This window comes from Miscanthus floridulus, chromosome 3 (genome assembly GCF_019320115.1).
Source record: "Miscanthus floridulus cultivar M001 chromosome 3, ASM1932011v1, whole genome shotgun sequence".
Lineage (NCBI taxonomy): Eukaryota > Viridiplantae > Streptophyta > Magnoliopsida > Poales > Poaceae > Miscanthus > Miscanthus floridulus.
In genome coordinates, this window is record NC_089582.1 from 125,949,629 (window position 1) to 125,963,250 (window position 13,622).

A 13,622-nucleotide genomic window follows, 5' to 3' on the forward strand; every position below is an offset into this window, starting at 1 on the left:
TTCCTTTCATGCATGATTGTTTTCTTCCATGTATGATTATTGTTTTTTTCTATGTATGTGGCCTTAGGTGATCGATTTGTTTGTTTTCTTCAAAGCAGGTGGGGATCGCAGGGATGATAGTTTCTTTTTCTATCGCGTGGGATATCGCTCCGCCATGGATGGGCAAGAGGCCGACGACTTGGACCTCCCGCCGATCGTCGGTGCCCTTGCGGCCCCAGCCGCAGACCACGCTCGACCCTAGCCCCAGCAGCTCGACGGCTCTAGCTTGGCTGCCCCGTTTGCAGTGCAGCAGGTTCTGAAACTGAATATGCTGAAATTTCAGAAAACATGTGAACTGTGCCTTCCGCAGCATTGTCAGACACTGTTGACGGAGCGTGGAGGACAACGCGAACTCACGGAGGAGCCCGCCGGCACCAGCCATGGAGGAGGAGAAGACGAGAACGGAGGCGCGGGGCCGTGGATGGCGGACCGAAAGGGCGCAGTCGCGGTGTCGTGGCCTTGCGGGTACGGGGTGTGTGTGGGCGACGGAGAGGACTTGCGAGCCCGTAACCTTAGATCGAGTGGCACAGAGATGAAACAACAACGATTCAGAATCAGAAGAGAAGAAAAATGCGGCGCTCCGTGACTCGGCAGCATATTCGTGCTGTCAGAGAAGGAAGACGCGATACTTCCACCTGACCTGAGTGACATTTTGGCCGTGATGCGATTCACGAATTCTGACTAACCACATGATAACTGATGACAAGCATGCCTATCACGTAAACTGAACAGCAGAACAAAACTTTTTTCTTTTCCCTTCTGAAATCGATCTGAATGTTTATATGTCGTTAACTGATAAGCATGACTATCATGTTAACTGTACATGGCGGCCAGCCAGCCAAAAGCGCCCTGCACCAGCCAACCAACGTGAATGAAACGTTCCTAACAGCAGAAGGGCAAAAGGGGCATCTTAGGGACAAAATACATGTATTAAGATTAAAAAGAGGTGAAATGCACTTAATGTCATGGAAAATAAGAAGCCAACATTTCGAGAGTCATTTTAATGAAGTCGACGATTTAAGTCTTATAATTACGAAACGCGTTATTTGGAGTCCTATAATTGCAATTTTCTCTTCCACTTCTTGTCAGGCTGCCAACCATCTCCGGTGCCGTCCCCGGCTCACACTGTCACACACCCGAGAGCTAATTGTAGAGCTGCTCGTCGCCGTCTCGCGGCCGGCGATCGCCGCAGGGTTCGTCCCAGAGGCTCTCCGTATCCGGGCATGGTGGTCCTGGAACGCACGCCGGGCGCGGCGCCGGGGGCCGCCTCTAGCCCGCTCCGGAAGTCGCCTAGGTTTTCGAGGGAGGTGGCCTCGCCGCCCTCGGACCCCATCCTCCCGTACCTCAGGTACTCCCGAATCGACCTCGAGATTTGCCTCCGTTACTTGGATTCGCTTAAGTGTGTGCGAATCCGTGTGGGAGCTCGCTTAGTGCACGGGTGCGTCCGTGCGTGTGCTAGTGTATCTGAAGGTTCCGCCGTTTGGTTGAATGTAAGCATGTGCAATTTGGGCGTGTAGTTTAGCTTGCGCGGCTGTACCTCCGCGATTCAACCTCTGGTTACTGATGCATACCAGTACCCTTGTGGGATTGAACTGGGATGCACTAGCATATGTCGATTCCAAATTCAAATGCTTGTGAGGCTGCAATGTGTGGGACCTTGATTTCGGTCTTAATTAGGCTGCATATAGGTCTGATTTTCCTCTTCTAGAAAATCCATGTATGTATTTGTGTGAGCTGTGCTTGGGTTGCTAATATTGGTTTCTGGGTTTGTATTCAGGTCTATCAGCAGGGCCATGGATGAGCTCGGGACAGGCCCTCAGTATGACATGGCAGCCTTAGACCGGCTCAAGCATTACTTGATCGAATGCATTTCAAAATATGGGGATGACTACCAATACTCCACTGATCCACGGCTCCTCAAGATCTGGATCCTCTATGTAACCTGATTGATTTTATACATAATTTCTGATCTCATTCCTCCTAGGTTGCTGTTTATTATTTTGCTTATCTTTTTTGTGGTCTTTTGTGATTCTTGCTTTTTAGGCAGATGCAACTGAGGACTTCCCCAGTGTTTACAACCAACTGGAGGAGAAAAGAATGTTTCTGGAGCATGCGCTACTCTATGACTCGTATGCACAGTATCTAATTGCTCATGGGAAAGTGGTTGAGGCTGATAAGGTGTACGGAATTGGTATTTCCAGGTTAGTGTGAGTGGAAAATATTTTCCACTTGAAATTTACCTCTTTTTAAGCAGATACAACCTGATATATTCACAGGTCCATGTGATGTTAAATTATGGTCTGTGGCTTAACTAGGAAGGCGGAGCCCCTTGATCATTTGAAGAAGATGCACTTGACTTTTTTGAAACATTTGGAGAATATTGTAGAAGAAGCAGGCGCGGAAGCACAGGTAGCGTAACCACATGCTGTGATTTAGTTGTTTCCAGCCTGCATGTTGAGCACCACACTTTTGTATTTATCAAACCTCTCAGTATTTGTTTGTATCCATGAGTATGCTGACTACAGAAATAGCTCACGGGTATGTTGAGCATTACACTTCCGTGTTTGTCAAATAGGTCATGGGCTTCGTAATTAATTGCAACCTTCATATGAGGTTCTCATGGTTGACCTGTGCCATTTGATGTCTGGCCATTAGGCTGCTTGTTATGTATTGCCACTAGAGTTCTCAGTGCTCTCCAGCAAACATATTTTGAACTGCTGTTCAACCTGAAGATTTTACATTCTATATTTTAAATCATGTCCATACTTTACTTCCCAAGTCTATTGATGCATTTTTGTGACCAGTAAATGGATTAGTTTACTGCTGTGTGAACCTTGCATTAATTTCTATGAGTTCATGCAAACCTTGTATTTCAGGGAAGAGATAATGTATAGTCTGTTAACTACTTTTTTTTTTCGAACACACAGGAGGAAAAAGCTGTTAAGTACTTATCACTTAATGTGAAACTGTAGTAATCTTCTGTTCCTGTTGAGGGTAGCTTAGAGCTTTATACTTCTAATATTAAGTCTACAGAGAAGCTGAAGCCTATTGGGTTATTTTGTAGGCTTCATAAATGTGGCAGTTCATTTTTAGTTAACTTGATCTACATTAAGATTCTTTGATAATTGCATTCATTTAGCTAATGAATTGTAGGACAAATCACCAATGCATTAGCTCATATATGTGAGCCAACCACATTTATTTTTGGATTCCTTTATATCAAACTAAGGATTTTTTTTCTATTTCTTGTGTGGTGAAATGCTTGTGTTTGCACACAGTCGCTTGATGCACATTCCTGTGCTTTTGATTAGTTTCCTTTCGTTGATCTGTTTATGTATTGCATGTCGCTTGAGATTTGAACATGGGTGTTGAGGCTAATGTGTGCATTGATGTCTGTTTCATACTTGTTACATTATTTTAACTTATACATTAAAAAAAAAGTGTTTTCACTTGGATCCATGTTAATTAGTTGAAGTTTGTTGTTTCAATTCCCATGGCCTGCAGTAAACTAAGACTATATGAAAAATAACACACCTCTCATTGCTTAGACTGGTTATCACGTTTTGAGGTAGAAATATATTTGATTCTGGGTTTTCATAACTGGGATTGCATTCAGGCTTCACTTTTCTTTGATTCATGCTGTTCGCCTTCTGCTACCCCCGTTGCTCCTCCGGGAGTGTCGTCCCGTCCCCTGAGGGTGTACTCCCGACAACGGCGTCGCCCCTGTATGCCAACACCCACGACGGCTGCATCGGATCCAATCATCATGACACTGTCGCCGACTACACGGGACAAGCTTCTGGATAAGGTAACAAAGCCCGTAGTGAAGCTCATTCCCCAAACTGTCAGGATCACTCCCCCACCGAAGCAGACATGTGGCAGGCGCTGGTCCATGCTCTCCAGGGCCGGTGATCTCTGATGCGTAGAAGAGAGTGATTCGTAGCTTGGGCCTCTCTGCCGTGGAGGAGAAGATAACCAGTCAGCTCAAGACAATTACAGCAAGTTGTTTGATAATCCCCTTTCTGATGCACACCTCACTGCCTTGGCTGCCATCTTTGGGTGGAAGGTTGGTGAGGGTGAAGAGGTCCGCTACGCGGAAATCTTGGCGGCTTTCTGATTGGGCCTGTTTGGTGGCCGTTCAAAATATATTTCCTCATGAATCCTTCTGCAATTCTAGTTTGGAACGCCCGTGGTCTTAATAATAAAGTGCGGTGTAATTCAGTTCGGCATGTTATCCTCTCTGCCAAGGCTGATGTGGTTTGCCTCCAGGAAACCAAAGTAACCAAGGTTGCATCTATAAATCTGCAGCTTTTTTCCTTGTTTTTGGCTCTGATTATGATAGGTTTGTGGCCCTGCCGGCAAGTTGCACCCATGGAGGGATCCTGATTGCTTGGAAGAGCTCTGTGTTGCACGTCTCCAGCATGGCTGCCATGGGCCTGCATGCCCAGAGCGAGCCAGGCTCGGATGGGAAGCCACCCAATCAGGCCCTAAGAAGTGTTCCAAAAGAGATGCACAAAGGACATAATTCCCTGATCATCCTTGTTGCTTGGGAGCTCTGGAAGCACATGAACACCTGTGTTTTTGATGGATCTCACCCAAATGTTCAGACCCTCTTATACTTTGTGGCCGAGGAGGGCAGTTTATGGTGCATGGCTGGTGCTACGGCCCTCCAGGAGCTTCTCATAAGGTCACTCTCCCCTGACCTTTAGGGTCTAGGCAGGTTCTGAAGGTCGCAGTCGTCTCTGTAGTTCAAAGGCTAGTAAGATAGGTTGTGTGTGTTGGGTTTTTGTAGAGGGAGACCTCTTGACGCCTCCCCCGTTTTTTCCGGTACATTTTGTACGGTCCCCTCTTTCTTAATGAAATGATGCGCAGTTCTCCTGCGTTGTTCAAGAGAAAAAATGCTGTTCATATGTTCAATTGTGAATTTACCAGTGTTTACCGGAGAAGTTTTGGGATATGCTAGGGCAGAGAATTTGTATAGCTTTAGAAAACCAAGCACTGTTACAGAGAATTTGTATAGCTTTAGAAAACCAAGCACTGTTATGGAGTATAAACAAAGAAAAATGGGACATGCGACCTTTACCTTTTAGACTTAGGAGTAAAATTTATAGCACCCATAAGCCTGTTAAGTATTTATTCAAAATATTATTCCATTTTTTTTATTTCAAACATTCTCTGTTAAAAGTTTTCATCATTGCCCATTGTTTCAGATAGTATTATTTTCATGTATACGTACCTGTCATCCAAGTGGATTAATATACATCTTTTGCTCTATTTTGTTTGTTCTTGCCTTCAGCCCGAAACATCAAAAAAACAGAAGAATGAACCTTCTGTGGTAGATCCGTGGTCTGCTTCTACTAGGAACACTTTACTGGAGACAATTAATGGTGACTTGAGGACATTTTCTGTAAGTTCACTAGTAGCATGTATGTTCTCTGATGTGCCGCATGAGACTCATCATGGTTGCACAAATCCTTAACAGGGCTATCATAAGAGTAACAAGGTGTACTATGGAAAGGTGCCCTTGACTTCTTCGCTGAATGTTTTAAGAAACAAGGTCATTGAGTTAGGTATAACTGTAATTATTTTGTTTCTCAGTCTTGCACAATGTTGCCATACATTCTGAATCATGTTCCTAATTTGACTACTTGAATAATTAATGCTCCCAAGTTACAATGAGTACATTAATTAAAAAATGTATCCTCTTCTTTGTTTCAATAAAGTTTATTTGTGTTGTTATTACAAAATGCAACTACAATTCCTTTTTGTGTCAAGGTGGTAGAAAGTATCAGATCAAAGGATCTACCGGCGCTGGTGCTTTTGCTAAAGTATACAAAGCCACTGTTGATGGTAATACAGAAGAAATGGTTGCTTTGAAGGTGAACCATGTTTCCATTGTCTCCATAAACTCACCTTTCATAGTTAGGTCCAGTTTTAAACGCTGTTCATTATATGCAGATTCAGAATCCCTCATATGCTTTGGAATTTTACATGTATCGCCAACTTGATCAGCGTATATCTGATGTCGAGGTACATAATTTATGTTAAGAGCAGCCTCAACATTCTTTCATAAATCATAATGATATTTAATAATATACATTGTTTTACTTCCAGAGACCAAGCTTTGGCTACGCGCATGAAATGCATATCTTCTCCGATGTCAGTGTGTTAGTTTGTGATTACCTGCCGTACGGAACTCTCCTGGTAATAATTAACATTATATGCATAAAAAAATCCACAAAACTATTTTTGTTTGTTGGTTATCTATAATGAATATGTAACTACAACCAATCGATGTTGCTAAGATGTGATGAGATATAACTCAATCCTTCTGCAGGATGTCATAAATTCTCACTTAGTAAAAGGTCGGTACATGGATGAAGTTCTATGCATGTATTATACCATAGAGATGCTGAACATGCTGGAAACACTGCATAGTGTTGGCATAATACATGGTGATTTCAAGCCTGACAACATCCTTGTTTGCTACCCGAGGTAGCTATACCATATTACCATTACTGTTACCACTTTATGCGTCTCTTCAGCAGTATCTGTTTATTCAGTAATAACCATGCAATCTTTTCTCTGCTATTAAGTGTTCAGATCGCAAATCTCAGATATAGAACCTGTAATGTTGGATCATTATTGACATCCATGTTTGCAAAGGCCGTATCTTTTTGTCTTGTTTCTTAGGATGACATTAATTTATGAGTTCCACGTACATATGAAATACTTTGTTGTAGCTAGGATAGATAATTTGATTGGTGCAAGTATTTGAGCTGTTTGTCCATGAAGAAAGCATGAACTTCATAGTCGCTCCATTGGCTGAATGTTGATGTTCTGGTCTCTTGTGGCCTGGTGGGTGCAGAAACATACTGATTTACTGTGTCTGCATTACCTCCGAGTAGTAATGGGAATCCCCATTTTGATGCTCTTATTCTGGTTTTCTGCTGAATGTTGATGTTCTGGTCTCTCGTTCTTTCGAGAAATAAGATTTTTGACAATAATTTTTTCTCGAACACGCAGGAGAGCTGCATATCATTATATTAAGAAGATTTTTTTTTTACAATAATAGCAAACTAATAAGTAGTTAAAGCAGGCGTTCTATTTGGAAGCATGATTTTGACCCCTTTTATACCCAAGGTAACTCATAAGAAAATATTTGTAATGTGTCCATTTATAGAAGCTCTTGAAAAAGTACAACAGTACTATCTAGCATTATAGCCTGTTCTTTGACTTACCTACCCATGCTCTCGCTCAACATGTTACCTTTGTCAGCTCGTTTTATTTTGATATATCGAGTTGTTCACTAATCAGTGTCATCCTTCTCTTGGTATGTAAAGTGGAGAGATCACAGAGGACACTTTCCGAAGTGAAAAAAGAGATGAGAAGAACCAGGTCAGCATATCCGTCCTTACACGTTAGAGGTATCACAGCCCCCTTTTATGAGGCTTATGGAATCTGCATTTCAGGGGCTCTGCCTTGTTGACTGGGGCCGTGGCATTGATCTGAATCTTTTCCCCTCCCCCACGGAGTTCCACGGGGACTGTGGAACCTCAGGATTCAGATGCATCGAGATGCAAGAACATAGAAACTGGACTTATCAGGTCAGGAGCCTGTGCTTTCATCAGTTACTCTAGGAGTCCTAAATGCCGCTATCTGATACAGTGCCCTGCTCTCTTCTGCCTGTAGGTCGACACATACGGCCTCTGCGTCGTTGCGCACATGATGCTACATGGGACATGCATGAGCGTCGAGAAGGTGCCCAGGATTGGTGGAGGCTACGAATACCGACCTAAACTGCCGTTTAAAAGGTGCACTGCGATCTCTTCCTCTTTGACTCGTGCAGTCGTGCGTGCCTGGGGTTAGTGCGAAGCAACTGAGCAAGCAACTGGTCCGTCGTCCCAATGTGGTTGGATACTTGGATCGCAGGTACTGGAACGTTGATCTGTGGCAGAAGCTCTTCACGACGCTGCTGAACCCGCCCTCGAACGACAGCGACGTGGCCGCGCTCCAGAGCCTGCGGGCGTCTTTCCGGGTGTACATGTGCAGCAACCGGCAGCTCGTCGGCAAGCTGAACCAGATGCTGGCGAAGCAGAAGGCCTCCCTGTGCTCGTCCTGAGCTGCGTCGACCGATCGTCCTCCCTTGCCATGAGCTGTGACAAAGCCAAAACGTCCAGCTCCCTGTTCGTTTCCGGGCTCCGCGGTGCCTGTGAATCCCGCATGTTGTAACTCCGTCTAGGCTAGTAGGACCTGTCACATCGCGTCGGTAAGTTTATTTATGAAGCCTTGTTTGGCTCTCTCTCGTGCAGTCGCATCGGTAAGGGACAGCATGTTGTCGCTTCTCTTGTAGGAGTAGAAGAGATCGCGTCAGCTGGGATCTGGGAATGACATGGCGTGGCCAATGCGGGCATGCAAAGCGACGGCTGCGAACAGGCTTCCGTCCCGCGGCGTGTGCGCTCGTCTTGTATCCGGCTGTCTGTGTGTTGGACTGGGTGACCGTGGTGTTTTCGTGGTTCATCAGCCATCTCCCGGGCCGTTCGTTAAGCCTGTGGTGGTCGGAAAGCTTCGCTGCCGACCAGTTGGACCCGTGCCGCCTGCCGACCGCTTGAGAGCGGCCCACGCGCGGCCCATGAGCGTGAGCGAGCGTGGCCCACCTCCGCGAGGGCTGCACTGACCGACAGGAACGACGTAGCATTCCTTTTCATAACGTAGGGAGCGACAGGATGAGTACGTACGTGTTTTTTTTTCTTTTTCTGTGGTTGTTTATTCTTCTATCTTGTATGAAACATATGACGTTAATATACGGCTTGTTTTTCTTTGATATATGTCCGCACAGTTAGTTTCTCTCTTTCTTATTATAGTTTCTTTTTTATAACTGTTTTTTCTTTGTTTCATGTTTTTCATGTTTATCTATTTTTACTTTTCTTTTATTTTTCTTATTCTTTTATTTTCTTTTCCTTATTCTTTTCTTTTGTATTTATTTTGTATTATTCTTTTTTCTTTTCTTTCCTTGCTTCTTATTTAATGCTTTTCATGTTCAATTTTTAAATCTTATTTCATTTCTTTATTCTTTCTTATTTCCTTCATCGTTTCCTTTATTTATGGATGTTTTCTTATTATCATTTTGTTTTATTTTTCATTTCTATTTATTTCTTTTTGTATTTTCTATATTTATTATTATTTTTATTTCCTAAATTTCATGTGATATTGTGACGTTTGAAATTTTTTGTGATATTCATATAGTATACATCTAACGTTTTATGATGTATTTTGTTTCTTATTGTAACACCGTGTTAGGCTTGTATAATTGCACTTGCACTTGCATTTGCATGGGCATAAGCATCATGCATTCATATATGAGCATTTACATGTGAAACACACAATTGAAACATGTGAAACATGCCTTGTTATTCTATGTTTCCCATATGTGTATGCTTATAACCATGTGTGATTAAGTGCAAGTGGTTGATGTTGGTCACTAAGACACCTTAAACATGCTTAGAATATCACATGGAACAACTTTGGTATTCATCACTAAGGCTAGTTTGGTCTCTAAGTCATATCTATAGTGTAAATCACCAATTTCTAGTTGCATGTTTGACTGGAGTTGAACACCACTTTAGAAACTTTGCATGGATGTGCACCCTAAAACAAAGTTGTAGTACTTGAGTAGTGTAACAACTTTTATTTTTGGGTCATAGGCTAATTCAGCTCCTAACATGCTTGAATTTGGCTCACAAAAATCAATGTAGTGTTGTTTGAAACTTGAAAAAAATTTCTAAGTCTTTCAATGCTTTTTAGATTTCATGAAGGGTACTTTGGTGCTTTATAATTTGAAAATCATGACGAGAATTAGATGTTACTCCCTAAAGCAAAGTTGAAGTTTACCTGTAGCTCTACAACTTTTATTAATGGATCTTTTGCTAACCCGCCATGGTTTAGGAATTAGGAGAGGGTGATTAGGCGCTGTCAGACGCTGAGGATGGGCCTGATGGCCATCTCGACCGGGCCATCATGGCCGACCACCGTTAGGCCGCTCGCGCCAGGTGGAGGCTGTACGCCGGCGTCGCCCTCACCAGTCAAGCCATCGCAGCCACATCGACGCCCCTGAAAGCTCTAGTTTGGTTTTGGTGAATTGATGAAACCCTAAGTGCTAACCTAGTTCATCAAGTGATCATGAGATAGGTAGCACACTTCAAGTAGAGAAGCAAATGAAGATCATAACATGACAATGGTGATAGCATGGAGATGATCAAGGGCTTAAACTTGAAGAGAAGAAAGAGAAACAAAAAGCTCAAGGCAAAGGTATAACTCGGCGGGATTCGACGCTTTCGGGAAAATGAAATACCTATTTTCTATTGCGTCGGATGCAAATTCTTGGTGGTTGGCACATTAGAGCAAGGGTGGAGAAGATAGAAGTGAGAACAGAGCTGATGCCAGCGTCGGTCCAGTGACCGGACGTTGAATCCAGAAGCACCGAACGCTGACTGCCTGTGTCTGATCGCGTTGACTGTCGGTACAGTGGCTAGGGTTTACCACCGGACGCTAGGCTATGTTCGGTCGAGGTGGACCGGACATGTCTGGTCAAGGAAAACCAGGTTTTGACCCTTACTGTACTCGACCGGACGCTGAGGTTCCAACGTTCGGTCAGTTTTAACCGGAGCGTCCGGTCAGCGTCATAGCCGTTGGAATCTGACGAACAACGTTTGAAGGCGATGACACGTGGCGTCCATCTATGGACCAGACGCTAAGTCCAGGGTCCGGTCAAGTGGACCTGAGCGTTCGGTTAGAGCACAGAGTACCCAGTGAAGGGGTACAACGGCTCTATTTTGTGGGGGCTTCTATTTAAGCCCCATGGCCGACTGTGGCTCATATCTTTGGCCATTTTCATTGACATAGCAACCTTGTGAGCTAAGCCAAAGTCCTCCCACTCATCTACATCATTGATTCATCATCATAGTGAGATTGGGAGTGATCCAAGTGCATTGCTTGAGTGATTGCATCTAGAGGCACTTGGTGTTCGTGTTTCGCTGTGGATTTCGCTTGTTACTCTTGGTGGTTGTCGCCACCTAGACGGCTTGGAGCAGCGAGGATCGTCGAGCGGAGGTGGTGATTGTCTCCAGCTTCGATCGTGGTGATTGTGAGGGGTTCTTGACCTTTCCTCGGTGGAGCGCCAAAAGGTACTCTAGTGGATTGCTCGTGGCTTGTGTGATCCTCATCTTGTGTTGGTTGTGCGGCACCCTATTGAGGGTTTGGCGTGTGAAGCCAATTAGCGCGTAAACCTCTAAGTGAGTGAATCGCCACAACGAGGACTAGCTTACCTGCAAGCAAGTGAACCTCGGTAAAAATCATTGTGTTCATCATTGATTCCGAGGTGATTGGTCTTCATTGTTATTCATCTTTATGATTGATTGGTACTTCATCTACATGGCGGTATAACTATCCTAACCACTCTCTTTACTTTACCGTAAACTAGTTGACAAGCTCTTTAGTGTAGCTAGTTGTGAGAGCTTGGTTGGTTGGTTGGTGTGGCTCTTTAGTTAGTCTTTGAGAGCATACTAACATAGGATAGTGTCTTTGCTATTGTGTGAATAGACACTATCTAAACTAGAATTGTGGTAGGTGGCTTGCATTTTAAGTAGACTAGCGCAACACTCGCTTCACCTCATAATTGTCTAACCACTTTGTTAAGTGTTGTTGTAGAAATTTTATTAGGCTATTCACCCCCCTCTAGCCATTAGGACCTTTCAGCCCCACGTCTGCTGCTTCACTTACTGGCTTCATCCGCTTCTCCTCGCCTCGTTCGAGCCACGCAAAAGTGCAGCGCCGAGCTTGCCATTACCGCCGAAAGCACCGCCACCACGTAGCTCCTCCGCCATCCCTCCATTCCTCAATTGCTCATGCATGTAGATGTGCCCTGCTCTGCTCAACGCCATTGACCTATTTGTAGCCCCGTTTGAGCCAAGGTGAGGGCCTATTGGCCATTTCTGTCACCGCCGCCATGATTGGAGCTTCACCGGACTTTGAGCTCGCCGTGGCCGGAACTAACCGCCGTGTCTCCGTTCTTCCTTTCCTTTGCCTTATCTTCCCTGCATCTCATTGATGCTCTAACCCTAACTCATCAGACCTCTACCCCTCTGACCTTGCTAGAGCGCAAGCCTCGCCGGAGTGTTTTCCACCACTGCATGGACATGCATGTGGCCATGCTTCCCTAGCGCCCCCACTACCCTTAGATCACCCTTGGTAGTCTCGCCTAAGCACCATGAGGCCGTAGCCACTCTCGCTTGGACCTACCATGGCCGGAGACGGCCAGCGCACCTCTGCGCAACACCGCCGTATAGCCATGGCCAGCAACGAGCCATCACCGGTACGTCTTTACGTCAACCTCCTACATCTATAGACGCGAGAGGATGTGAGGATCACAATGGTGGGGTCGGTTTCGCCGGAAAGTTCACCATCGGCGAGCTAGTGCCGATCAAATCTTCCCCCTATCTCTGTGTGTCTGTCACATCGGCCCATCGACTACTGGCTCCCACATGTCAGCGGCAGTAGCATTAGGTTTTGTTTTATTCTTTTCCACAATTTCACGCTAACTTTAAAAAATGATATCTAGAGCTAGGAGTGTCCAAATTTTGTGAATCAAATTTTGTTGGATTCCTCATGAAGTGTAGTATTTGATAAAAATATGAAATACACTATTTCTAGTATTTTCCTAGGAGAATAAAATAGAGCTAGATAAATGCTTTTTGAATGTTTCCCATCTTGTAAAATGCAAAACTTGAGCTAGGAAAGTGATAAAAATGTGATTCCAATTTTGTTGGTCTTGTCTTGTCATGTGCTACCTAGGAAAAATATTGGTTGCATAGTGATTGTAACACCCCTGGTGTTACGATCTTGTTTAGCATCGAGATTTAGGCCTAAGAAAATTTCTAAAACGATTTTCTCAGATTTTAAAATTTAACTTATGTTTAAAAGTGTCATTTTGGCGAATTATATTAAACAACGGGTTAATTAGTTCCTAGATATTTTGTTTCTATGAGTCAGTATGACGTATGGACTAGTGTTTGAAATGCGTAGTGGTTGGAATTAATTAGGTTTAGGCATATTAAAAATTATGGCAAAAAGCGCTAAAGGTTATTAGTCAATTAAGGTGTAAACATACTTATGAATCTCGCACTGTGGTCACGTCCTCGTGGCTTCCTGATCCTCCCATTCATTTTTCCATAGAACCTCTTGGATCATGCATGCATGGGAAGCCTTAAATGCGATGAGTGCATACAACCAGGTGTTTGATGAATGTGACGATGACTTATGCATGCATGCAATTGAAAGGCTAAGGCGTGATAAAGGATATGATGAATTGATGGTGCTTGCATGGAGTAGTATGTGTGTTGGATGCATGTGTGCAGTTGAAAGCCTAGGGGTGATGCACGTGGTGCATTAGTGTAGCGCCACCAGTGGTCACTTCTCCATGCAATAATCATTTACTATATGTACAGTCATTGCTATCTATGGAGCCGATGTAGGTCCAGTTAATGTGATGAGACTTGTTACACATAGACGTCTTATTGTTTAACACG

General features: G+C 44.1%; 1 protein-coding gene across 4 annotated transcripts; it reads left to right on the plus strand.

Annotated features, from left to right (window-relative positions):
* Positions 1-1,109: 1,109 nt before the first annotated feature.
* Positions 1,110-8,860, plus strand: LOC136542360 (mitotic checkpoint serine/threonine-protein kinase BUB1-like). Of its 4 annotated transcripts, XR_010780658.1 has the most exons (16): positions 1,110-1,387; positions 1,817-1,976; positions 2,083-2,240; positions 2,355-2,448; positions 3,656-3,847; positions 5,336-5,446; positions 5,522-5,609; positions 5,815-5,918; positions 5,998-6,069; positions 6,154-6,243; positions 6,377-6,534; positions 7,383-7,437; positions 7,512-7,646; positions 7,732-7,853; positions 7,972-8,308; positions 8,393-8,860. XR_010780658.1 is itself a non-coding variant. In XM_066534751.1 (15 exons), exons 1-15 carry the CDS (start codon positions 1,263-1,265, stop codon positions 8,159-8,161), a joined length of 1,854 nt encoding a protein of 617 aa, XP_066390848.1. In that variant the 5' UTR covers positions 1,110-1,262; the 3' UTR covers positions 8,162-8,860. The 4 variants fall into 4 exon arrangements, 3 of the variants coding, with proteins under 3 accessions (XP_066390848.1, XP_066390849.1, XP_066390850.1); XM_066534751.1 differs by having other exon boundaries at positions 7,972-8,860; XM_066534752.1 differs by lacking the exon at positions 3,656-3,847 and having other exon boundaries at positions 7,972-8,860.
* The last annotated feature ends 4,762 nt before the right edge of the window (positions 8,861-13,622 follow it).

Coding starts and splice junctions, on each gene's coding strand:
- LOC136542360 (XM_066534751.1), top strand. CDS start 1,263: ATGGTGGTCCTGGAACGCACGCCGGGCGCGGCGCCGGGGGCCGCCTCT. Junction 6,535..7,382: donor ATCCTTGTTTGCTACCCGAG/GTAGCTATACCA, acceptor TGGTATGTAAAG/TGGAGAGATCACAGAGGACA. Junction 7,647..7,731: donor ATAGAAACTGGACTTATCAG/GTCAGGAGCCTG, acceptor TTCTGCCTGTAG/GTCGACACATACGGCCTCTG.